The 25188-nt window shown below is 40.0% G+C and overlaps 1 protein-coding gene across 2 annotated transcripts; it reads right to left on the bottom strand.

The window, feature by feature from the left end:
* Positions 1-562: 562 nt before the first annotated feature.
* Positions 563-25188, bottom strand: LOC127323149 (DNA polymerase epsilon catalytic subunit A). 2 transcript variants are annotated; one of them, XM_051351336.2, is made up of 50 exons: positions 24881-25188; positions 24726-24791; positions 24599-24658; positions 24363-24458; positions 23772-23932; positions 23511-23599; positions 23202-23419; positions 22768-22854; positions 22543-22677; positions 22120-22242; positions 20804-20887; positions 20477-20641; positions 19801-19977; positions 19510-19623; positions 18958-19062; positions 17438-17556; positions 17232-17373; positions 17066-17160; positions 16768-16873; positions 16611-16690; positions 16322-16498; positions 15617-15701; positions 15426-15506; positions 15146-15289; positions 14934-15029; positions 14627-14827; positions 14344-14398; positions 14115-14257; positions 13866-14046; positions 13619-13790; positions 11319-11460; positions 10147-10344; positions 9986-10060; positions 9679-9869; positions 8938-9109; positions 8787-8851; positions 7875-8007; positions 7681-7782; positions 7491-7574; positions 5376-5450; positions 4931-4990; positions 4235-4491; positions 4091-4139; positions 3687-3847; positions 3549-3615; positions 3322-3447; positions 3054-3224; positions 2201-2404; positions 1339-1445; positions 563-1210 (listed from the first exon to the last, which is right to left on the bottom strand). In XM_051351336.2, the coding sequence occupies exons 1-50, from the start codon at positions 25106-25108 to the stop codon at positions 850-852; spliced, it is 6585 nt and encodes a 2194-aa protein (XP_051207296.1). In that variant the 5' UTR covers positions 25109-25188; the 3' UTR covers positions 563-849. The 2 variants fall into 2 exon arrangements, with proteins under 2 accessions (XP_051207296.1, XP_051207295.1); XM_051351335.2 differs by having other exon boundaries at positions 13619-14046.

The raw sequence follows: 25188 nt of genomic DNA, 5'->3' as shown, positions 1-25188 counted from the left end.
GAGATCAGGCCACAAATCAAGGCTTAAGACCTCATCAAAGGTGAAGGCCGACGAGAAAGTGAGACAGCACGGTGACAGGGAGAAAAAGCCATCCCGAGCATGGGGGTCAATCACGCGGAGGTAGGAGGCAGTGGCGTGTGGAGGCTTGAACAAAGGTTCAAGATGGTGTTAGGATGCGGAAAAGATAAGGCGCTAGCATCGCAAGTGGTGGGCCCCAAACTTTCACCACCACACCACACGGCGAGCGATCCAATCAGAGGCAGGAAATCATTGTAGCCTCCAGAGTATATACATTATTTTCCCTCAAAACCCTTGAAAAATGTCAAAGCACTCAACTCTTCAAACAAATTACTTCCAGTCATTTGCGTCCACAAGCGGCACTGACAAACTATTCATGAACAAGTCAAAACCACACCAAATCTAATCTAAGGGCAACTTGATTACATGCCAAGACAACAACCCCTTGTGTCGATTGATTCGAGCTTTCTCAGGCTCAGATTTTTCTGACCTACTACTTGCAGGCCAACAGGTGCGATGAACTTGTGATGTCAACACACAATCATGGACAATATAGTAATGAGTACCATATAGAATGTATAAACATGAGATAACCGATTCTCTACCAGCTCAAGTCATCGAGAAGCAACAATGACAGGCTTGACAAAGCTTCTATAAAATGAGAAATAATAGTAGCAGGGATCTAATGGCTCACAGAAATGGACTCATGGACGGCACATTCTTGTTATACCATTACATTGTATCTGTACATTCTTTGAGGCTGTAAGTTGGCTGCTGGAAAACAGAGGTTAACTGTGGTATGTTAAGTCGCTAACTGAGATACCATTGGCATCACCTGACTTCCAGAATCCATTTGACACAATCCTGAAGCAACTCAAACTTTTGACTGACGGCAACATTTAGGAAGACCCGCATCTTGGTAAGGAAGTATGACGATTCTTCCTTGCAGCGGAATGAGCCTCCACAGGAGCACTGCTCAGATACATGAGCTGCTTTCACTTGCCTGCAGCGGACACAGACCAAATCCTGCAAGTGGTATAGCCTCTCTCGCTGACGCACAACCTGTAGAAGTGCATTTTCCATCTGCTCGCGGTGGTATGGCTGCCCACATTGTGGTACCGCGCATCTCCACTCCTGACCTTGGAGTGCTGAATCACGGCAGAGATCAAGATCCCGGCAATCATTGCAATAGCTGCCAACATGATTTGAATTGTAAGATTAGGTAACACTAACATCAAGGGGAAATGAAACTATGTGTATATTCCATGAAAAGAGCTTACTACCCAAGGGTTTCTACAGTTTAGTTCAAGGGTGCAATACCTGCAGATCACGTTTGGGAGAGTGAATGATGCACAGGGATCTTGGAATTGTGCCTCTGGAGCGAATTCCTTTACACGAACCAACTTCAACAAGTTCTTTCTCATTCTCTGTCAGAGATATAAGACATGATGATAGGAATATTTATTATATATATGACTATGAGTGCAAAACCTAACCAAGTAAAGGTATGATGTGAAACAGTGGGACAATTCCCGACTGCAAATTATATTTATAATAAAATGTACAGGTGTTAGAAAGGGTTAAAATATTAAAAAAATATTGGTGATTACTTAGCAAATATGTAAGCTGATCTGCATACTTCTATCTGTGACCAAGCTTTTTTTTGGAGAAAAATTAAAGGAATCTTTGCGTTTCATTTCATTGAAAAGGTAGAAAGTTTTACATGCCTCCTAAGAGGTTTACAGCAACTATATTACAGATATGTAACGAAAAATGTTATTATGGTTATGTTTTCATTTCTGTGACCAAGCTAGTAACAAAGGGAAATGTTATTATGGTTATTATTTGAAATAAAAGGAGTTAATTTTCAAGTTAGAACGCAGCAAGGAGTTAATTTTCAAGTTAGAACGCAGCATAGTGTTCTTAGATACGTAACGAATAATTCAGCACCAGGAAAAAAACAATGCTACACTTGAGAGATTTAACTGAAATGCTCAGTACATATGCCAGCCAAAAAAGAAAGCCATGCTATTAGAATGCATTTCACTCTGTAACTAAGGTCTGATACAGGAGTAGAACATGCAGGACACTGAACAGATGACGATATAACACATAATACTAGTTTTAAGTTGCTACGGAGAAAAAGTAGCTATAGGTTGAGTATGGATCAATAGAGATTTACCAATATATCATGCTGAACATTCTGATCGAGAGCAAGAACAGCACATATATGTTTAATGAACTCTAATGCAGCATCGCCTTTATGTGTGTGAGAATCAGGCTCCCTATTTGCAGATTCAGCTGATTCAGACTTGCCTTTTCCTTTAAAATGGAGAAGTATATCACTCACAATCGTAAGAAGCTTTTCTGCAAAGTAAGTACCGATCTGCCAAATCAAATACAAAATTCAGATTAAAGGAGGCTGGGTTGTCAGCTCCAGCAAGGGGTAAAAAAATGGCAGTAAATGTCTTCACCGCTAAAAAGAAAGTATCAGTCTAAAATGTTGAAAAAATCCATTTGAATCTTGGAATGATGATACTATATGAGCACGTGGAAGCTAATGAAACCTACTAGGCTACTACCACCAATGGGTTGAGCGATTTCCATGATCAGCTAGGAAGACCAATATAAACAAATGGTACTTCAGTACCAATGTTAAACATTCATGTTGTACTTAACAGTTTACTTTATATATCTGTATAATTACATGTTCAAATTCATTGCAAGTTAAGAGTAACATAGGCGAAACAAAAAAATGATACTAGTAAATCAAAAGTAAATGAAAGGACAGATATGCACAAAATTTCATGTCACAGACAACTTATATTTTTGTTTCGTCTAGTATATTCGCAATTTCATGTTGAACTTCGAAGAGTATGTGGACAACCTCTATGTAATACATTTCATCCATCAATTTTTTGAAGGAGTGCACAACAAACATCTATTGCATAGCGTAATTGCCAGAGGTTACGCGTTAGATTACACTAGAATCAATATCTATATTTATGAGAAGAGGGGGTACTGAATGGAGCTACCTGCGCACGAAGGTAATCTACAACCTGGCCCTCAAGATTCTCAGCAGCCATGATTGTTATAGACGGAGTACATGAGGTATCATCCCTCGTAGCAGCTCGACAAGCTACTTGTTCGTTCATGTATTTCCATGGAACATATAGGAACTCGGATACGATCAAGACAAAGTGATCCTGGAATTTTTTAGAGTAGTGAGATCAAATAGTTCAGTATCAATTGCAGAATAGTTAAGGAACATTTGATGCACAGTTGAGAATGACAGTGTTTGACCTGTGTAGCTTTGGGTAAGTATTCTGCAATGTTCCAACTAGACACAATGTCGATATCATTATCACCATCTGAACTGTCGGCAGATGTTACATTTTGTGTTTTAGCCTGAATCCCGCCATAGTTATACTGAAACATAAAACAGAACATGAAACGTCAAGGACGGAAGCATATTCTCAAGACACAATTAATTAATTAATCCATCTTTGGTAACAATCAAATTTGCAAACCTGATCCATGAACAGTAAGGAATGCCAATAGTGCAAAGGTTCCAACTCTATCCACTCAAAAAGATCCCTAAAACACAGATGCACTTAGTTTCACTTAGGTGATAACACACATATTTGCAGAAGGAGGTCAAACAGTACCTTGTCTGTAAGGTTTTTAGCAAGCTATCACAGTATGCATGTGCTGATGGCAAGTCCACCTTTCCAGTATCTATGATTATCTTAGAGAAGTTTGCAAAGATAACATTAGCTCCAAGCTTCCGAAACTCAGCTAACAATAGAGCAAAGACCTTCTTCATGACCTGAGAAAGTTTGACGATCCAAAAGAAAAGACATGTTAATGAAAGTTAGAATCGGAGAAACAAAGGGCCACTGGTATAAACTATAAAGTGATACATAAATAGAAAAGAACACTTGTCATTAAGAAAAAGTTTAGTACATCTCAAATGTACTAGCAAATAACAGATAACTTGTAACTCTTGCAGCAATAACAGAAGTCCCAAAGATGTGTGAAACAGGACTGAAAGAGAAGAAATTTAGCTTACATTATGAAGGAGGCGATGGATAGCTGGGTCATGAAGTTTCGATCGTGGGCTGAAAATGTTGACACGTGAGAATGTGGATAGCATATATTAAAATTAGAAAAGACAATTACTAAGACATTCAAGTGCAAACATATGAATTATTACCTGCAAAGCCAACGGTACAGATGTTGCAATATTGCATCAGCAAATACATTTCCAGAAGACACTGCATCTGAGATGCATCTTTGAATGAGTTGCTTCAGCACTTGGAAAGCAGGTTGACATAAGCTGGCATCATTGAAGTCAGTTTCAGTGGCATTTGAACCAGGAGGAATGTCATTTTCAAAGCTGCCGATAGATCCTCCTTCCATTTCATCCACTTGACTGCTCTTAAGGAGAGAATTAACTGCCAGATGATGAATCTGAAGAAGAAATGTCAAAATGCAAATAAATTATCAGGAGATATACAACCAGACATGCATGCAATTTTGCAAGAGGCTAGACCACGGATCAGCTCTCCCATCTGCTTTGAGCTGTTTGCTTTAGTGACATGGGGTATTTGGAAAGAATGCAACTGTCTCAAGCCTTCCGAACCTGGATGCATAGATTTCGAGAGGATCTATCTCTGCTAGTCTATAGGATCAAAGAAAACTTTAGGCACATATTATCTCCTTTCTAGAGCACCCGTAATTTTGCTTTATTTTGATTTGGGCTCTCCATGGGACCCCTTTAAACTTCACAGATATTGAGATTTCATTAATAGAACACAGCAGGAGCCTCCTACTTTTTTCGGAGCCCAAATAAATTGCCAGGAGATGCAGGATGAGCTTATGACATTCTATAAATGCATTAGAGACCTACCTTAAGCTCAACAGAAACCCTTCTATAAGCGCCAGGATATGTTAGCGCGGGCTGAATGACCTGTAAAATGATGTCATATTTAAGTCAAGCAGCATAACAAAATGCAAAGAGTAAAACACCAACCAACTTAGGCCTTGTTTGGTACTAGTGTATCAGTGCGGATTACTGGGGATAATACTCTAGAGTATTGGGTGAATTAGTGCTGTCACCCAATCCCCACAAAACCTCATCCCCAATCCACTAGGTAGGGGTAGAGTATTGGGGATTGAAAAAATTACACTAAAATTTGGGGGATAAGTGGGGATTAAACTCTCTCATACTCTAGCACCAAACATGCATTGGGGATAAGTGGGGATTTAAAATTTCGAGCGGATTATCCCCGCTAATCCCCACTAAAACTCTAGTACCAAACAAGGCCTTAAGAGAGCAAAAGAAGGCATCTCACTTCATCAGCAAAGCATGTATCTCCTTCACACGTGCCTCCTAAATCAGGAATACCATCGTCAGATATCCATAGTACCTAGCATGTAAAACATGTCAGTAAGAAACTTAAGAATTACAAGTAAATACCACACCATGCTAATTGCACTACACTCTGGAGAAAATAAAGAAATTTGAGAAAGCACACATGCAAGGGACAAAGAACTTTTAGGACATATGAAAACAATCCGATGAAGGTAACGTAATAAAGGTCTTAGCCTCCATAATTCCAACTTTCATCAAAGACCGGCCATTCGCGGGAAGAATCAATAGTCTGAGACTTGTTACCGTCAAGTCCACCCCAGACTATCACAAAAATACCATGTTAAAATACAGCCTGGGGTAGTTTTGCTAACATTGATCCAAAACACAATGGCTTTGCCACATCATCTGATTTTTCACTAATATTTGATAGTAGTTGCTGCTGCAACAATGCAAGGCAAAAATACATGATCACCTTGTCCCCCTCCTCTGTAGAAGAGCTCAGCTGCCTTGCCTTCACTAACCTCTGAACAAACTTGTCCCGTTCCCGCAAAAAAAAATCTCTCCTAGTGATGGAGCTGCTAGAGCAAGGAGATGGCTCGATCTGATATTGCGCAGCTCAAGGATTAAGCTCGGTCTCTCGAACTCATACACCTCATGTTCAAAGGTTACTAGCCTAACCAACACACTCCATGCGTTCCAAAATAATTGAAGTTCTAGTTTTGTCCGAAGTCAAACATCTCTAGGTTTGACCAAGTTCATAAGAACACCAATTTCATTTCACTGGATTCATCATGAAGTACATTTCCATACCATATGGATTTAACATTGATATTAGCATACTTATCTATAAAGATGGTCAGACTTAGAGATGTTTGACAGAGGACAAAACTAGAACTTCAACTATTTTGGAACAAAGGTGGTGCATAGTAAAAGTTGTTTCTATTATGCGCTCTGCACTGGCTGCATGTGCCATCTCTGATGCTGCCAGCACAAGACCGGCCTTGTAGGCCCGCACCATAGCCATGTGGACCTCAACGTGCTGGGACAGGCACCATGTATGGATCAAAGGTGACGAGGAAGAGGGGGTCACACTGGGAGGTTGAGGTGGAACCAATTAAAGGATAATAATATCAATATCAGCAAAAATCAAGTGATGCGTGGCAAACCAAGGTTGATTTGGATCAACATAACCAAAACCACACTTTCAAACTTCCTCACAGTATAATGGAAAGAAGTTTCCCCTACTCGAGATGAACTTAACCAGAAAGCAGTTGGTTCCTTGCAAGAATGGTCCAAGTTGTTTTGTCCTTTTAAACGTAGAAAAAAGTCAACTCTTCCATCCTGAAGTTTTAAACATTTTGAATTGAAATTCAAACAATCAAAACATGCTCTTTTTCTCCCTCGGGCAATTTCGCAAGTGGTTACTGCCATGTCATCATCTTCCAATTTAATCTGCTTCCATAGGTGGAGATTGGTTTAAAGTGTTTATTCTGGCAGCATTTGTTTGTTCATGGCAACAATATATGGTAGTGATGTGGTGGACAAGTCCCCCAAAACCACTCCTGAGTCCTGAAATTATCTCAGGGTGAAAAGAGAAAAGTATCGATATTTTAAGGTTGCGGTTTAGACGTTTTAGAGTTCATGGTTGTAGAATGGACCTTTGCCAGAGTTCAGAGTTGAAATTTTGACATGTTTCTAACATTGAAATAATATGTTCTATTGAATAACCAACTTTAGACTAGGCATGATTGCTTCAGATTGGCAATGACTTTGTATAAATTAGCTGATTCCCAGCTCAGATAGCAAACTGAACTGAGCCAGACAATACCTGGTTATTTTTTGTTCCATGGCAAAACATATGTGATTCACAACTCAGAAGTCAGAAAAAATAAAGAGCATATGGTAATTCTGTCAACTAATATATTTAGTTTTACTGTAAAACTTCATATCATTTATTAAGCTAGAAATCTCGTGGTACAAAAAAAAAGAACATGAGGAGCTCACTACAAGTAACAGAACAGAAGTATTGTGTAGTTTGCCAAATTAGACAAAACAAAATACAGCCTGATTGTATCAACTCGAGATAAAAACAAACCTGCTGTTGATCATGCAATGCCCTTGAGAAAAACACATCAGCAGTAAAAAGAAGCCAATCAAGTTCAAAGTTTCCCAATGGCACCTATTTAAGTAAGAATTGATGTGCATGTCATTTTCCGTCGAAAAATGTAGAAGTCATTTTCATACGAACTGAATAATTCACTAGGATGACAGTAGAGAATCCTTACATGTGCATATCTAGCGAGTGAAATTCTTTCATTGAACCATTGGGTTGATGCAGCACAGCGCTGCATGCTTGTTCTACCAGCTGTCGCTTGCCAACCAAGAGCCTGGACAGATAGCCAGATAGGTGTAAGCAAAACAACAAGGCAAAGAAAGTAAAATCACAAGAAAATGTAACAACTAATGACCCATTACGTACCTGATAGTTGTTGTCCCGTGCATTGCAAGGAATGGTTACACATGGGAAATCATCAAGTGCTCGTACTGATTCCCTTAAAGCTTGGAGTTTAGGGCATTCTATGATGCCTATGACAGGTCCAGGATGCTGTTGTCTACAAAACATTTTACATAGTTTATGTCACACATCAGAATGTCGCACCGTAGACATATGTGTAGTGTCACGGACTTGGGTGCGGTTCTTTGACACGTTCGAGTTCAGCGGGCCCGGGGCCATGTGTGTGTGTTGGCTCAGCCCGTGTCGTGTGCGTGTTGTGGTTGGCTATAAGCCTGAGCTGTAACGAGACCAAAGACAAGTCTGATGAATGGAAATAGAGATCCAATTCTCTCCGCTATCTCTCTCTTTCCTCTACCTCTATTCCTGAAATCAGCACTTCAAATTCGAGTGCCTCACGCTAGCAATCACTAGCAAGGGGGTGGTTACAGTTTATCATAAGAGAATATCTGAAACAATGATCATTTCTTGGCTAGTTTTCTTTTGTTGAAAACTTCGACTAGTATAGTGCCAGCTAATAAGCACCCTAACTGGTAGAGACAAATATTTGTCAGTTTAATACCATTTGACCAATAAAAGACTGTACACCCTTCTTGATGTATCTGTATATTTATGATATTATGCATCACAGTTTTTCCCATAGAAAAACTAAAAATAGAATAATAATTGCTGAATCTTTTTTGGTTAAGTATATGTAATCGGTAAGATGCCACCAAAATCAGGCTACGAAAATTGCATATATACATGTTTGCACTTGTCAGTGTCATACTGTCATAGCTTACTGAAGAAATTCAATAGTGTAAACTGCTCACAGAAAAGAACCAATGGACTATGATTGATTGATTGATTGACGCTTGCTTTAAACAGAAAAAGGCATACCTGTACTCAAGTAACATTTTTTGCACAAATTTGCTACCTGCATCAATAGATGTGTGGTAGTCCACCTAAAAAAGAGAATGAAAAATCAGAACTTAGTATGCTAAACAGCAAGGTCAAATTTATGCTTTATGGATCATTTTTTTCTCCGTACATGGGAAGTAAGATTTTCATGCAAAGGGCCAGGAGTTTGGCAAGCATCCCGAAATTGCTTTTCGAGAAATGCCGGAGATAGTTCTTTATTACGGAAAGGATTGACAACCACCGCATGTATTCTGGAAGATGTAGGAAAGTACATGACATATACAGCCCTTCCTTCAGACAAGCTGGAAATAAGAGAATCCATAAATCAGTCTCAAATTAAAACTAACATGTATCGCAAGAAGAGTACACCGGCTTATCCACGAAACAAGATTTGTATTCACGTTGTCTCCAGCGTGTATTAGTACAGTCAAGATCATTAGTATTGGTAAAATTGCAGGTAGAAGTCACTAATGTTCATCCAGTCATACACATAAGAGGGTAACAATAGGTTTGCTGGTCACGATAAACTTTTCATGAAAGCAATCTTTGGGTCCTGGAAAGGAGTAGAAATAGCATTTTACTCTGTAATGTGCTCAAATGAATGAACTACGCATGCCTTTTCTAATTTGACAGAGATAAAGAACGGTTACATGTAATGACTCAAGGTAAAGCATATAACAGGTGAAGATTACAAACATAATGAACAAAGCATTTATAGAAATGATAATATCTCATGCAGAACATCTATAACTCTAGTGAGGATAGTAGTACCATGATTTTTACGAAGAGCAACATATATAGCTGGTAATAAAGCACTGAAATCAGTTTAGGTCACAATAATAGGTCTTATCATAGCTATCGTCAGGCCTACCTGTGGTATAGATAGAAAAATGAAACTGTTTGTTCCAGGTATGAGCACTCTGCAGTTGTTTTCATTTGCAACTCAGCAAGATCCCATCCGTCTTGGATACTACGTTTCTTTGCAGACTTGTCCACTTTGCAGACACAGCCAATTTGGAGAATAGCATTAAGCTCCAGTGGAATTTTTGTCTCGTATATGCCCTAAACGCAATTCCAATGTTTATAAGGGTGATAAAATGAAAACCACATGCACAAGTTGCCCTAAACCTTTTTATTAAGTAATAAAGCGCCCTTTATCGGAAAAAAAAAATACTCACTTCGACATCTGGCTCTGCAAGATGAGCAGCAAGTTTTCTTCCTTCAGCCCTGAACTGTTCTTCACTAGTAACAACCTGAATGCTTAGTCATTAGGATGTTACATGTTACAAAGAAAATTGTATCCCTACTTATTTTGCAGGTAATGATCATTAATTTTCACCTCAATGAGATTGAAAGATGGCCTTCCATGAGGAAGAATCTTCTTTACACGCCTTCCTGGAAATTCGTCTGTGACAGGAGCTTTCGAGTTTAGGTAGAAAACTCTAGGCACGTTGATAGGAATCTTGAACATGATCCCATCAGCAACAACCCACGCAAAAAAACGGCCAGGCAATGTACTTGTAGAAAGCTGGATTATCTGATGTGGAAAGTACATATGGACTGTTAATTATCAATATAAATGACCATGTTAACTAAGGAAGTTAATAGATGATATAACACAGATACTACAGAGAAAATAGTCGCATCCTGCTCTTCCTCCCCCATGCCGCCGAACCCTAGGCAGCACGGGGGCGACTGCGCTAGCTTCTCCCGGTGGCGCCCCCCTTCCCTGGGGTGGCGGTGATGAGGTCTTGCAGTTCTGCAGCAGACCGGTGCCATGGCCCCTGGAGTTCCGGGTCCGGCTTGGGCCTGGGTAGGCCTGCGGGTCCATGGCTGCAGGCGGGGACTGGCTGCGGACCTCCCTGGCACCGTGGTGCCGGCGACGATGGGCTAGATGATGGTGGCCGAGGCTCCCAGCGGTGCAGCTGGATGACCTGTGGATTTTCTTGGCGTGGGTGTTGTTGGCACAGGACGGTACTCCGGGTCCTCTGAACTGAGGCGGAGCACTCTGGTGTTGCTGCTGCTCAGGATTGAGCTTCCAGGGTGCAATGTACGCCGTTGTCGGCGACTCCAAGGAGACGCCTTTCCGGGGGATGGCCAAGTCCTTCCACCAAACTGCCGACTCTTACACGCTCAAGGGTGGTTGGCATGTTGACAAGTAGAGTCCAGAGGAGGCTAGTTCTGGCACAGTGTGTGTGGTGGTTAGTCTTCGGATTAGCAGTGTGTGTTGTAGCCATTCTTGGCGCTGTATCGGCCATCAGCCACTTCTTCTATGTGGCTGATATGTCTCCCAGGACATATCCTTGAAAACAAATACTACAGAGTGATAGAATACGTATATGTTACGTATTAGGTGTTGTGTATAATCTGTAACGTGTAGTCATGTAACTCTGCAATCCCCTATATATATATGTCATATGGAGGCCGGCCGCATTGTGCCGTGCAACTCACCCAAACCAATCTACCCTAAACTCTTTCACAGAGAATAATAAATATAGGAAAATTACATACCTGCCAATGTGATCTAAAGAGGGACAATTCCTGTTTCTGGAAAAATGTAGAACGATTCCTGCCATTAGCATGCAACTGACTGCCAATTCTTGCAGAAAACAAGTTATTAGTGGGACCCTCGGAAGAGGCTGCACCACCCAACCTGATAGAAGCAGAAGGAATCATAAGCTTTGATTATCGATCAACTTAGTTTACTCGCATTAGTCCCACACTCCCACTTACATCAATAGCTCCAGCATAAAAGAAGAAAAATACCTGAGTTCAGATAACATAATGTATCTATCTAATCCATACAGTAGAAACATACATGGTCCATTGCTTAAAACAAAATATTAAGAGAAAATATGTGCAATGGTATCTGGAACACTAGAACCCAGTGCAGCTATCATAGCACCTGAGTAAGAGTTGAACTGTTTTATACTATGCCTTTATCTCAGAGGCACTAGATAAAGAGTATGGTCAGCGGGCATGCTTAGGCCAGTACCCCTTGACTCGGCATATGGGTTAAAGCTTACAAACTGAAGCTAAGAGGTGGACACTCTACTGTAAAAAATATTCAATAAACTGAAGTGCACCTCCACATAGGAGCACCGCAATGTGTACACTGAATTCGGACCAGAACATCTGTATTCTCATTAGGAAAAAGTAGATGAGTTGGTGTTGGCACTCATTTTATGCATGTGCAAGGTCTATTTTCCTTCATAAATTGGTAGGTGCCAAATATTGATGATTATTGGTGATGGGTAACCCTAACCCAGAATTAAAAGTGTATCTTTACAACTTGATTTCCAGATAAAAATGAAAATTAATCTGCCAAGATCCCAAAAAATCAAAGCGCAGAACTCAGACAAGTCTAATCTAGTCTCCACAGGCAACGCTGTTGGGAATGGCACAAACAGGACATAAGTAAGCCAGTTCCAGAGATTTGACTCATCTGGTTCGTAGCTCCACTTTTGGCAAAATCCCTTTTTCTACCATGTGGACCCACGTGTCGAAAGTGTTAGGTAACAAAAACTGTGGCAACCTTAGTACATGAACCAAGCATCAATGCATCATGCCCTTTGAAACCGAACCTGCCTGGAGTGGAATGATTCATCCATGGAGTGGAAATAGAACTGGAATATGGATGGCAGCGATTAGACAGCATCCAGAAGGATGAGGAAGAGTCAAAGACAAAACCTAGCCAGGACCGTCCCTGACACTGAAAGGGACCAGGCCCATCTCTCCTCAGATATGAAAGGTAATCCATTCCATCGATTTTATACATCCCATCCCTTGAGTTCGACCAAAATTCCATGAGTTCCAATTATGAAACTTGGCTTATTTTAGTTGATAGGGCAGCAGAAAGGTGTTAGGTTCCAGACCTTAGTTTTAATGTCTATGATGGTGACTATTGGTGAGTTGGAAGCACAAAGGTGCTAGATTCCCATCAAGTTCACACTGATGAAGTTCTACTTCTAGCCTGCCTTTTTGTCTAGTTCATGAAAAGTGTTTTCTCTATATTAAAAGCCATTCTATTGATTAGCCGGTCACTCTAATCGTAGTGGTTAAGTTGATTTTCTGGATCCTTGCAGTTAGTTTGATTATTGGTTTTTATTGTGCACACGTTCAGTGCATCCTTACAATCAAGGGCCATCACAGCAGCTAGTGGTGACATCACCACATGGTATTCAGTCTATGACAGTTTCACTATCAAAATCATAATTGTTGCTCAACTGTTCAGAAGTTCACTTTTTTTTTCTTCATGGAGGTCATGAAGGTTCACGAAGCTAGGGTTAGACTAGCATGTCCGAGAAGAACCAGAGATGAGCAAGTTCAAAGTGGTAGAGTTGGGTTTGGGGTTACAGTGGCTAGTACTGGGCAAGAAACTATAAAGTAGCAACAAACCGATTTGCTAGAGGCTATCACAACAGAGGAAGATAGAATAATGTGCTCTCCAAGTAGGAGGTTCATCAGATTATGAGCATGCAACCTTTGAGTCATCATCAATGAGTTTGTGGACCAGTATTAAGATCATTTTTATGCAGTAACTCAAACTTCTGATGTTAGATAAAAATCATTGTAGGAAAACTAGGTCAATTACTTGTGTTTGATGAGCCTTGGAAATTTTCATAGGAAAAATCTCTGCTGACCTGTGCACTGGTTATTATCTTAGATTCTGCTCAGTAGGACTAGCCTGTATGGAAGCTAAGACTAGCGGTCATAAAACGGCAAGCTCCCAATATCAAACTTAAAAAGGCTCAAATCTAACAGGTAAAAAATGATTTAATTATGTATAGAGATTAGTTGTGTATCATTACCTTCGACGTTTCTTCTGTTCATGAACATATTTCCATTTTCTCTTCCTAGCATCAAGCCATCCTTGATAATCAGTACTTCTATCAACTCTTTCATCCGCAGAGTCATCTCGGAGTGGCTCATTTGACCTGGTTACAGATTTTTGCTGGTTTTTCCTATGATCTGAACCACCTTCTGCGGATGGAGACCTATTCAGATGATTTTCTTTGCCACTGTTAAAACCATGGGATGCAGTAGTTTTTGTCAGACCTTTGTCTGATGTCAATAAATCCTCTATGTCTCCAGTTCCATTCAAGTTCTGCATCACCCTGTCTTTCTCCAAGGGACTGAACATATCACGTAGTTTGCGTTGGCGAAATCGATCATCCTTCTCTCTCACTTTTTTGTGCAGCCAGTCAGGATGAAGAACTCGGGGAACAGGATTTGAAATCTGTAGAAATTGAATATCAAGAAAATGGTGCAGATAATTAACGGCAACAAGAAAGAACTATATAATACCTTTTGCATTGCTGCAGGAATAGTTATGATTTTCTGAATAGCCGAGCTTAGGCGTTGCTTGTAGTAAGACCAATCAAGAATAAATCGGATGTTTGCCTCCGTGGAGACTTTACACCATTTTCTTAAATAAAATTTTGCTATTTCTGTCAAATAAGAGGAGAGCAAGAAAATGCAAGTAAGGAGCAGTTTGGTTGATACAAAAGCAGTGATGTGCATGAAAAATCGGTACCAGCATCTGTCTCAAAAATAGCCACTGGAACAGCACGCTCGCTCACTGGAGTACCCTACACGATTTGTAAAAGACAAAATAACGATAGACAAATTAAATACAACAATTCAAACAACTCAAAATTGTAGGAGCAAACTATTGCCATGAAATGAATGAGATCTTTGCCCAGATGCTGAAAGGATACATAATAGACAGCAGGAAGAAATATTGGCAACTATCAATATTTAAGTTATGAGGTAACTACACGATGATGATGGTAATTGCTTAACACTTCAGTACTTACTTGTGGCTCTCGGGCAACTATATATTGGCAGTGCAGTCCTTTGTCTTTAACCATTGAGTCTCCAAGGAATTCAGCAAGTCTTTTTGCTGTAGTTACAGCACATGACTTCTGTTCTCCATAGTCAACTAGGGATTTACTCATTGTGCTTGACTCTGATATGAAGCCAAGCAACTCGCTGTCAGAAATATCAATTCCCTGATTCTGCAATAAATAAATATTGTCAGATAATACTGCATGAAATTTAATAATGCAAGCGGGTTGGTTAGACTTAAAAGCATATCATTGTAAATTTTACAAACCAACTTACGTCCAGTAGATCTAACCAACGGTTAGCAACAGAGGCAACAGCTGCATAGCATTCCTCTAAAGTTGAACCGTGGAGAAATTTATCAAATACCTCCGCCTACAAGTAAAAATAGAAATCTAAGAAATTAAACTGGCCATACTAACTGATGTAGTAGTTCTTGTATTTCTGTTTAGGACATAAACATTAGTAACTGGTCCAACTGGAGCATATACCTGAAAAACTTTGATGAGCTTCAGCTCACCTCGACGCTTGATCTCAAAACCTTTAAGTTCTGCCAGGGTGCCATCTTCATTGAACACAGCATACCTCTTCTTTATCAGAATCCCTTCCTCTTTAGAGGCAGGTAGGATCATAGCCTGTAATTTTTAGCATGCATTGTGACACGCAAAAATAATTAAGATCAGATCTGAGTATTAGCCGAACTAACTTGGATCAGAGAATGGAAATACTGGAAGGTAGAACGAAAATGCTTATCCCAATAAATCACTTCACCTTGTATGGTCCATCTACCTCAAATTCGATGGAGCATTCACTGTTTGTTGTATATAGCTTATTTACTGGATCTTTCAGTGTCTAATACGACAACAAAGAGATCAAGCAATTAATAGTATTAGAATTGTTAGTAAGAAGAATATCAAAGATGAATGAACCTGATAATTAACTTGCAGAAGAACAGCTCTTACTTGATATTGATCATTGGTGTTGGTTCTTGCGACATCAACATTAAGCATCACACAGGGGTAAGATATCGTGAGCTTCTTCTCAGCTCTGAATATCAGCAACAAGTATTAGCATATAAAACTGGATGTAAAGACGTAACATGAGAGCATTTATGTCTAATAAACTTAGTAAACAAATCACATTCCTGGATACAAGTTGTTTTATACAACCTCTAATCCAAAATAAAGGTAGCTATGATTCACATTAAGTTAAGAGGTCAAGATTATCCAATTTTAGCCACTCACATATTAAGACGCATAAAAATAACAAGTAGACTTTCAAACCAAATATAGTATCACGATTTTATAATTTTAACTAGCTTATTATGATGAGTACAAGTAGTTTAAGTAGTGTCTTGGAGAATGAGCAAAATCAAAGCAACTGTTGCTCAGCTCTTTGATGAAACATAAGTTTTGTTGCTCATAATGCTAACTCATTGCTTGGATAACAAAAGCAGATATTAGTATGGAAAAGAAAAAAGGAAAAAGAAAAATGATTATCAAACAAGCACAACACTCAAAAGGGATAAATACTTAAAATGAAATACTCTAGTAGCTACCTAGCAACAAATAAATAAGTCGTGAGTTATAGCAGCAGCAAGAGTTTAATACAAATGACACTTAAAAAATTTATGAAAGAAAACCAATTAATTTTTGTAGTGTCCTCACTTTGTCTTGAAAGTAAAATTCTCTGGAAAAGAACCAGGCAAAACACACCAAATGCCATCTGTGTCAAGTTCCAGTGGTCTTCCAATTTTATCTACAAGTAATCGAGCATTTTGGATGATCTTCGCACCAGTATATGTTACAACACCAGCCATTTCCATAGAGTACCATCTTGCACCCCTAATCAGAAAGGACATGTCTTACATAACTTCCTTTTTATAATTACTTATTAAAATACCATATCAGAATAGATGAAGATAAAGGAAATATTGTCTGTATAAATAACACTTACTTGCGCATAACATATCCATAAAAAGAATTCAATATGCACTTGTGAGCAAGTTGCAACGAATCATATAGCACAACCATGTCCTGCAAAAGTAAAGAAGACATGCACTTAAAGAAAGCTCAAGATTACTGAAAACACACCTAAATAAGCATCACTGAACCTGTGCTTCCTGAATTTTGATAGAATTTCCACTAGCTTTTGCTTCTGCCAGTTTTCCTTTCCATGTTTTATTCAGGCCTTTGTATTCATACCTTCTATCACGGAAGCTGCAATACCAACCAAGGGGAGATTTTAGAGCAACTGTACAAAAACACTAGAACAATAGTATGAAATCAACAACAAAAAGTGCACATTTCTTCACCAGAAATTATCACGTGACAGTAAGATTCATCCAAGACAAAGTTACTGTATATACATCAACTTAACCAGAACAAGAATATAATGAACTTCTGACAGACCTTCGGACTGTATCTACATAGAAAGAATTTTCGCGCATGCATATTCCAGCTTCTCTAACTTCTGTAATTGGCTTGTCAACAACTCTTCTATACGCCTGCATTGTGCCACAAGTATAGTCAACGAAAGCTCGCCAAAAGAATTAATCCAGGAAGTCCAATATGCTACCTTCTGGCAGTACTTCTTCAAACGATCCTTCAGTTTTAGTAAATGCTCTGGTTTTGAGAGGTCAAGGAAAGGCTTCGAAGATGTAACCCCACCAGCTTGAATCATCTCTGATTCAATTTGTCTCTTTATATGATGATAGTCACTACAAAATAAAATAATATTAGATCAGAAAACTCAACATATCCATATAAATTTGTACATTATACCTCTTTTTTGCCATGTAGGTTTCTCCTCGCCAGACCCATTCAAGCGTTCTAAGGCAATTCTTTCCAGGGCGATTGAAATCACATGCTGTGCAGTCCACATCTGTAACTATGGATGGCGGCTGCCATCAACAGGAAGGAAAGAAAATGCCTAATTTAGTTGTTATAATCATGTAATATCTTATATGACAGTACAATCAATATCATAAAGCTGAATGGTTTTGGTTAAATATTTCATGATATAGGGTGATTAACACAAAGAGGCCTACTCCTCTCATTTCTGTGCAGAACTGCCGTCAGCACTCAACAGATATAAATGCATAATACAAACGTCCACCTAGGTACCTTATGAAATATGTGCCTAATATTTTACAAACCCATCATTCCATAAGGACCATAGCAACTAAGCTTTTAAGCCAATCGGTTTGCTCTTTGCCTTTTTGTTTTCTGGTTTTTCTTTCTTGTTGCAGTTGATTAGGTTTATACTTTGTGCGTTCTCAGGATTCTTCTTCAAATCTACGAAGACACACTGACACACATTTTGATGTGTGTTCAAGAAAAAGTTTTGGGGATGAAACATTTAGCGCTAAAAAAAAGTTGTGCAATAATAAAACCTAGGCAATACAACAGCTTAAAATCCACGAACTTTATATTTTCTATAAATACCAGAATCAAAGAGATTTTGCATCTCAACCAGAAAATCCTCACAAATCACCATTCCATAGAATGCCAGAAAGGGATTTCCGAGATGTTCTTAACTTGCTAGACAGACAAAACTTTATATAGATCATGCATAGAAACATGATTTTTGAGTCGCCGAGTCAAGCCAAGTCGCCATGGCTGCGGCTAGTGACTTGCTGACTTGACTCAACGACTTGGCTTGATTAGTCGCCCCAAGTTGCCATGGCACTACAGCACCTGATTATGTCATTTGCATAGCCCATGCATATGAGCAAACTTGGCCTGTTATCTATCGCAGCCAGGCCGGCCAGGCCCAGCTTTTTTCCCAACTAAACAGCCCAACTAACCCCTCAGACCCTCACCCACTTGCTAAACCTAGAAGCCACCACGTTCACCTCCTAGCGCCGCCAGCCAGCAGCCACCACGCATCCTCGCTCTCCCCTCGTACCATCTCCTTCCTCTGCGCTGCCGGCGAGGATAGGCGGCGGCTCAAGCCTCTCCTCCCGAGCTCTGCCCTTTCTCTCTCTTTACATCTCTCTCTCTCTCTCTCTCAGAAATCCTGAGGCAGGAGAGAGCCTATATTCCCCCAAAAGAATCTGGCAGGCAACCGGTGACTATCAGCCGCCGCCGTATAGTCGATGTATAGTCGCTGGCGAGCCAGCAAGGCAGCAAGTCGGAAAAAAATGACTCGCTCCATGAGTCAAGTCGCCTGAGCGACCCAGCCACACCGCGCCGACTCAGTGACTATACGGCGACTCAAAAGGCATGCATAGAAATTATTCTGTTGTGATAAATAAGAGCAATGCAGCATTCAAATACTTACTGAAGTATAGAAAAATTACCTGGAGCCTATTTGTCAAAATGATATTTGGATACATTGCAGCAACATCCAGATGATATATAAGAGGACATTCTTCACGAGTTGGGTGGTCTCGCAACGAAACGAGCTGTGAATTTGACATAACCAAAAAAGGTCAATCAAGCTTGGTGCTGACAAGTTACAACATTTTAATGACACCATTTATGTAGCTATTATGTTCAGAAAGATCCTTCATAAAAAAATAATGACTATCCCTGATATTAACCATTGAGATTTATAGCAGGGTCTCACAGCACAACGCGATGATTAACAGGGCTGCTTCAATTGGTGTCCAAGTTTGCCAAACCGAATTTTGGTCTGTATATTACGCATGTTTCTCCTCACATTAGCTTGCACCAATTTCGGCACCCATTTGGCTAGCCCTAATTCTGGCTTGAAAAACCTAAATTTATGTTCCAGTTTACTCAACTTTGGAAATTGGTACTATACTTCAGTTATCACATTGGTCTTTTAAGAGACTGGAGACTGAACACAGAGTGAAGATCAAAGACTACAGCAGGACTAAGCATAATACCTTTTGCTTTATGGCATCCTTGACTTCATCATAATTTGTGACAGAATGAATATCCAATTTTCCTTCGACAGCAATGGCATATTGCAGATCACGATCAAGATTTTCAATCAATTGCTGGAAGAACAATATGTACGAAGTTAATATATACTAAGCATATCCGCACAATTTCTTGTATGAAACCACATCATGTCCAACAAATTAATAATCCAGCAAGGTACAGAAATGGTTACAAAAAATTGCTATTTTTAAGCTAAATTAAAGAACACTCCATAATATTATAACTCGAGTTACCTCAAATGCTGAGGGTTCAAGCTGAAACTTTGTAGGAAGATCAGATCTAAATACACCAGTTTCAAGGCACTCAACATGACCACCGATGTATGTTTCGCTTTCTACTAGACGGTTATTGTAGAACTTCTCCAGATCAGCTTGGTGCTTGTTAGGACAAATGATATTGGCCTTGAATGCCTATACATCAAAGAAACTGATTTCAGCAAGAATCAGAAAAAAAATCAGAAACAGTTGAGGAAGTGGTACTCCTATTGTTGGGACTTGGAAGTCCAAAGTGCTTGCAGTGGGTTCAAATCCTGGGCAAACAAAGCGGCAAAAAGACTCATTCGAAAGAATGTTGAAAGAACAGTATTAGTTGAGCAGTATGCATCAATTGATGCAGAGGCTGGAGCTACCCCATTTTGAAAAAAAAAACATTATCACATATCATTAAAAAACAGACAAGTTAAGTGCCGCACATAGTTGTCCAAGGACAGCACTTCAACACCAAACATAACAACAATGTTCATGAAACATAAGAAAACATATAGCTTCTGCAAGAAAGATTAGCAGGCCATATCACCAATTCATGGAAGTGTTTCCAACTTTCCAGTTTCCATGAATGGAAATGCCCAGCTTTTGAGTTACAAAATAACTAGGATAGAGAAAACATGGCAGCAAAGTTTATTCAACACACCTGGACCATTAGCAGCATTTCACAAAGTGTCCCACTTCCTTTCCGCAATACTTCATCAGGTGACATAGGTATTATTGTCGCAAGGGAGAAAATAAATGGATGGACATAAGTCATGTATAAGTAGTATGTCGCAACAGCATCTGATACAGAATAAGAAGCCATTGTCTGAAAATAAGACAATGCAAGGAAAAATGATGTCAGTGTCATTTTAGGATAATTGGCAACACAAACAACCCAAAACAACAATATAGGCAAGCAGCGGTATTCACGGTTACTTTTCAAGTAACCAGTTGCGCTTAAGGTACTTCTCTCAATAGCTAAAGATACCTGTGGCTGCTCCATTGCAAAGCGAACCATATCTTCTGGATTGACTTCGAGAGGATCATAACCAAGCTTGGCTTTTGTAACAGCCTGTAAGTGAAAATACAAGGTAAGTTACCAGGTGAATGCAAAAGAAGCATAGTCAGAATAAGCAAGGTAACAAGCAAATAATGTCATCTTCAACGGCAAGAGATTAGTTGTTCTTATCATCTAGCCTGGGGCACAGGTGAGGGCGTTGGCCAGGGCTAAAGGACTCCAGACAACTATACCAGCCATATTAGGTTAGTTTGTAACATGGAGTCGGACTTCCGTAAATACATTATCCTTCCTATCAATGCATCAAGATGCAAGGGTTTTGCGTTCTACCCCCCCCCCCCCCCCCCCCGAAATAAAGAAAATAATGTAAAAAAATTATTCTGGCAATATGAAAAGGCTAAATGAGTACTTGCTAACCTTTTTAATGATATTTAAGTACCAAGACTTGAAATAAGACATACCTACGATACTACTAACTGAACTTTTTATAACAGACTTTAAAAAACTCAAGTTTAACAAATCATTTACTACTCCCTCCGTCTATAAATAGATGTCTGAGATTTACTTAAATCTGGATGTATCTAGACACTAAATGGCGTCTAGATACATTCAGATTTAGACAAATATCAGACGTCTATTTATCACAGAGGTACTGAAAGCAAAGGGATGTTCCATGGTTGCTTGGCGCTTAAAGCGCAAGGCGAGGCGACGCCTTTCTACATGAACACGATCACACCACAAGCAGAGAAGGTCAGCGCGGAGAGGAAAAGAGGCCATGGTGGGGAGAGGGGAGATGGTTGCGGCAGGGGATGGGAGGCCCAGAAGCTTGGCTGGAGAAGGGATGGCCGGCGGAGGAAGCTGGGCGACGAGATCCGGCGGAGGAGGAGCTGGCCACCTGAGGAGAGAGCTCCTCTCTCTCTCTCTCAATTCTTTCGATTTGGCACTGGTCTGTTCCCTCTCTCTCTGCCCTCTGTTTTCCCTCTCTTTGGCTCCAGATTCCCGCCCCAATTTTTTTCCCACCATGGTTCCCGCTCAGCGTCTGTGCTTCCCGCGCGAGCTTGCAAGGGCGTCCAAAATCGTTGAAGGTGACGCCTACCTTGACTAGTCGACGACTTGGACGCCTCAAACAGGGAATCTGGACGCCTTAGGTGATTGCCTAAGGCGACAGCAACGCCTTCCCATCTCGGGGCAGTCCGACACTTAGGCGACGCATATGCGATGCCTTAAAAACCATGGGCTGTTCGCTTTGATTTAGAGTATTTTTCCTTCTGTAAATAAAGTATCACCTTTAGACCTTGGCTCCCCTGTGGAAGGTAACTGTCTCGCTTCACCCAGGCAAAACAGTCAAGGTGACAGGAGAATTTAGCTCGACATTCCCCTTGATTACTGTCGCATTGGAAACCAATCTCCTGTGAGAATACATAGGAAAGAACACAAGATTGAGAAACATAGTTTTTCATTCAACTTTTTTTTTATCTGAGAAAATCTAGACCAAAAACAAATATAGAACACATATGCATTATATCGCTTGAAACATTATATCCCTTGGCTGCAGAAGTGCAGATAACTTTTTTCAGACAACTTTATCTGGATGTAACTGTTTGGCCAGATTTTTTTAGCATCTTACTACATTGTATCATATCATGCTACATGAGTCATACCAAAAGCAACAAATGTATGCCTAAATTTTGGAGAAATTACCAGCATACCTCATTCATTTTTATCCCATGATGAGCAGCTCTCTTCTCCAAAAACGGCCAATCAAAAAAGTCGCCATTATATGTAACATAAATACCAGGCTTAACCTCTTGCATGTGAGAAAACCAAGCTTTAAGTAGACCCACCTAAAAGTAGCATATTAAGAGAATCAGATAATTAGTTAAGATGTTATAATTTATATACTACTGAACATAATATGTAAAAGTTGTTTATACCTCGTCTGCGACATTCTTAACTCTAAAATGCCCCTCGAATTCTGGTTTAGGTGTGTACTCCAAATCTTCAATATCTTCCCCTACACACTAAAATAAAGAAAATAATGTCTTCTGCAAACCATAGTTGAAGGAAAGTAGGTTCAGCTAATTTAATTATCTAATTGTTTCATGTTTGTAGACATGGATTCTGAAGTATGCATTTGGTGATCAATGCATATGACAGATATTTGGTTTCCCCTTGGAAATTACCAACTTCTAAAATACATAAATAACAAAGACTTTTTTTGCCAGATGAAGGAGAATTGCATATTGCTTCAAACGAACAAAAAAGCAAACAGCATATAGACATGTCAGGTAACTGGTGCTGGCCAGGACAAGGCAGGATGAACTGGAAAAGCAATAAGTAACTAGAGCGCAAACAAGACAATTTGTACCTCTCGGTTGATTATCAAGTACCCTTGCCCATCAATCATGTAGGAGATCATCATTACGCTGTCATATTCAGCATCAGGAAACTTTAGGGGCAGCTTTGTGGTCTCAATATCAAATGCACATACATGAACTTCTGCACGCTGAAGCAGATCTTCCCTTCTCTGCAGCAAAACATCGGAACCAGATACAGTAACATTGTACCACTGCCCAGATCTTACATCTGCAAATAAGTTCAGTGCAGAAAAAATAGAGTCAGTGTCTCAGTACTATAGCACCTGAGAAAAACATGAACTTGCAAACTTAAGCCTCACCCTTATCTGTAGCAAAACGAACATGATAGGGAACATCATATTCACGTAAATCAATGATGCAATTTATGTAATCCTGTGGCCTTTCTACCCTGTCATAGTGCACAAGATCAACAAACTGTAGGTTCACAAATAAGCACACAAAATGCATATAATATGTAAATTTGGAAAGAATAGCACAGTAAAACTCACCCCATACAAACAAAACATAACTAGGATATACAAACAAACAAGGATCATTTTGCACTGTATAATGTAGGGTACCTTTTTACACCATAAATTGATTCAAATGCATCCACAGCGTCTCGTTCTTCTTCATTCTTTTCAACAACATGCAATAGGTCATTCCTCACGCGCATTAATTGTTGCACGGTATCAAACTGAATCTTCAAGTATTTTCTCTTCAAACCAGAAAGATGGTTTTTCTGCAACAGGAAGACAAGGAAAGATGGCGTGTTAAAATTATCTGCTACATTTGTCCCAGCAAAATTTAGATCACTGAAAAATCAAACATTCATGGAGCATTGGGACCTTTAAGGATTCATAACAGGGACAGTTGGACAGAAGTATAAAACAATAACAAGCTTAACATATTGCAATTAGCTTGTCCGATGATTCAGTTTAAGTAAAATTAGAACCACTTAGAATGTGAACTTCACTATAATGTAACAAGGAACCAAGGTAAGAAAGTACTGCTATGTTATCTGAATACAAAATGTTAATTGTAAGGAGATCAAAATTTCAAACAGGAAACATCTTAGATCTGAACATAGAATCAAATTCGTCACAATGATAGCATTTTCTGATGCATGCAATACAATATGGCATATTAAACATGCGTATTAAGGCACATACAAGGTCCAGATCTTCTTTCTCAATTATTTCTATATCAGCAATTTCCCCTTCATAACGTCGCCTGAGATACGCCTCAACTTCAAACTCCATCTTGTCCTGCACATTTTAATTCAACAAACCTGAATATCAGCAAAGGAACTGAGTGCATCACAGATAACTTAACAGAATTGCTATGAACTCTATCTATCCTTTAAAGGATATAAGAGAACAGATCCCTCTGAAAACCTTAGGCCGACCTTAGTTGCAGCATAAAAGTAAGGTGGGAACTTGTACTTCACTTTGAACGTAGAACCATCCTGCAAGAAAGCATAAATATTTAGACATGGCAGGTCAGACAGTGTTATGTAGCTGTGTTGTGTTTACCTGGGACACAAAGTAGAGGTCAACACAGCTGTAGATTTTCCCTGTATCCTCGTCCTCCCATGATGACTGCAGGTGTTATTGAGATGTAAGAAACCCACATACAAATTCAAGCTAGAGCAATTGCAAGGAGAGGGCGAGATGGAGAGGGAACTAACGGGGGAGAAGGTCAGGAGCCAGCCAAGTCGGCGGTCGCCTTCGGTGTAGGGTGCGAAGCCAAGCCGGCCCTCGAGAAGCTCCTCTGCCCCTAGCCGTAGCCGCTGCTCCTTGGCCGCCGACGATCCAGACCTCCGACCCCCCCAGCCGCCGGCGCCGGCGACGGCGCCGCCACCGCCTCCACCTCCTCCGACCGACGGTCTCCGTCGCCGACCATCGCCGCCGCTCATGTTCGGCTGCACTCGAGGGGGGCAATCGGCTAGCCCTTTGCTTGTCCGGTTGTGCGCGAAAACCCTAGATTTAGTTTTTG

The sequence above is a fragment of the Lolium perenne genome, chromosome 6 (assembly GCF_019359855.2).
Source record: "Lolium perenne isolate Kyuss_39 chromosome 6, Kyuss_2.0, whole genome shotgun sequence".
Taxonomy (NCBI): Eukaryota; Viridiplantae; Streptophyta; class Magnoliopsida; order Poales; family Poaceae; genus Lolium; species Lolium perenne.
This window is presented reverse-complemented; position numbering and strand designations above follow the sequence as displayed.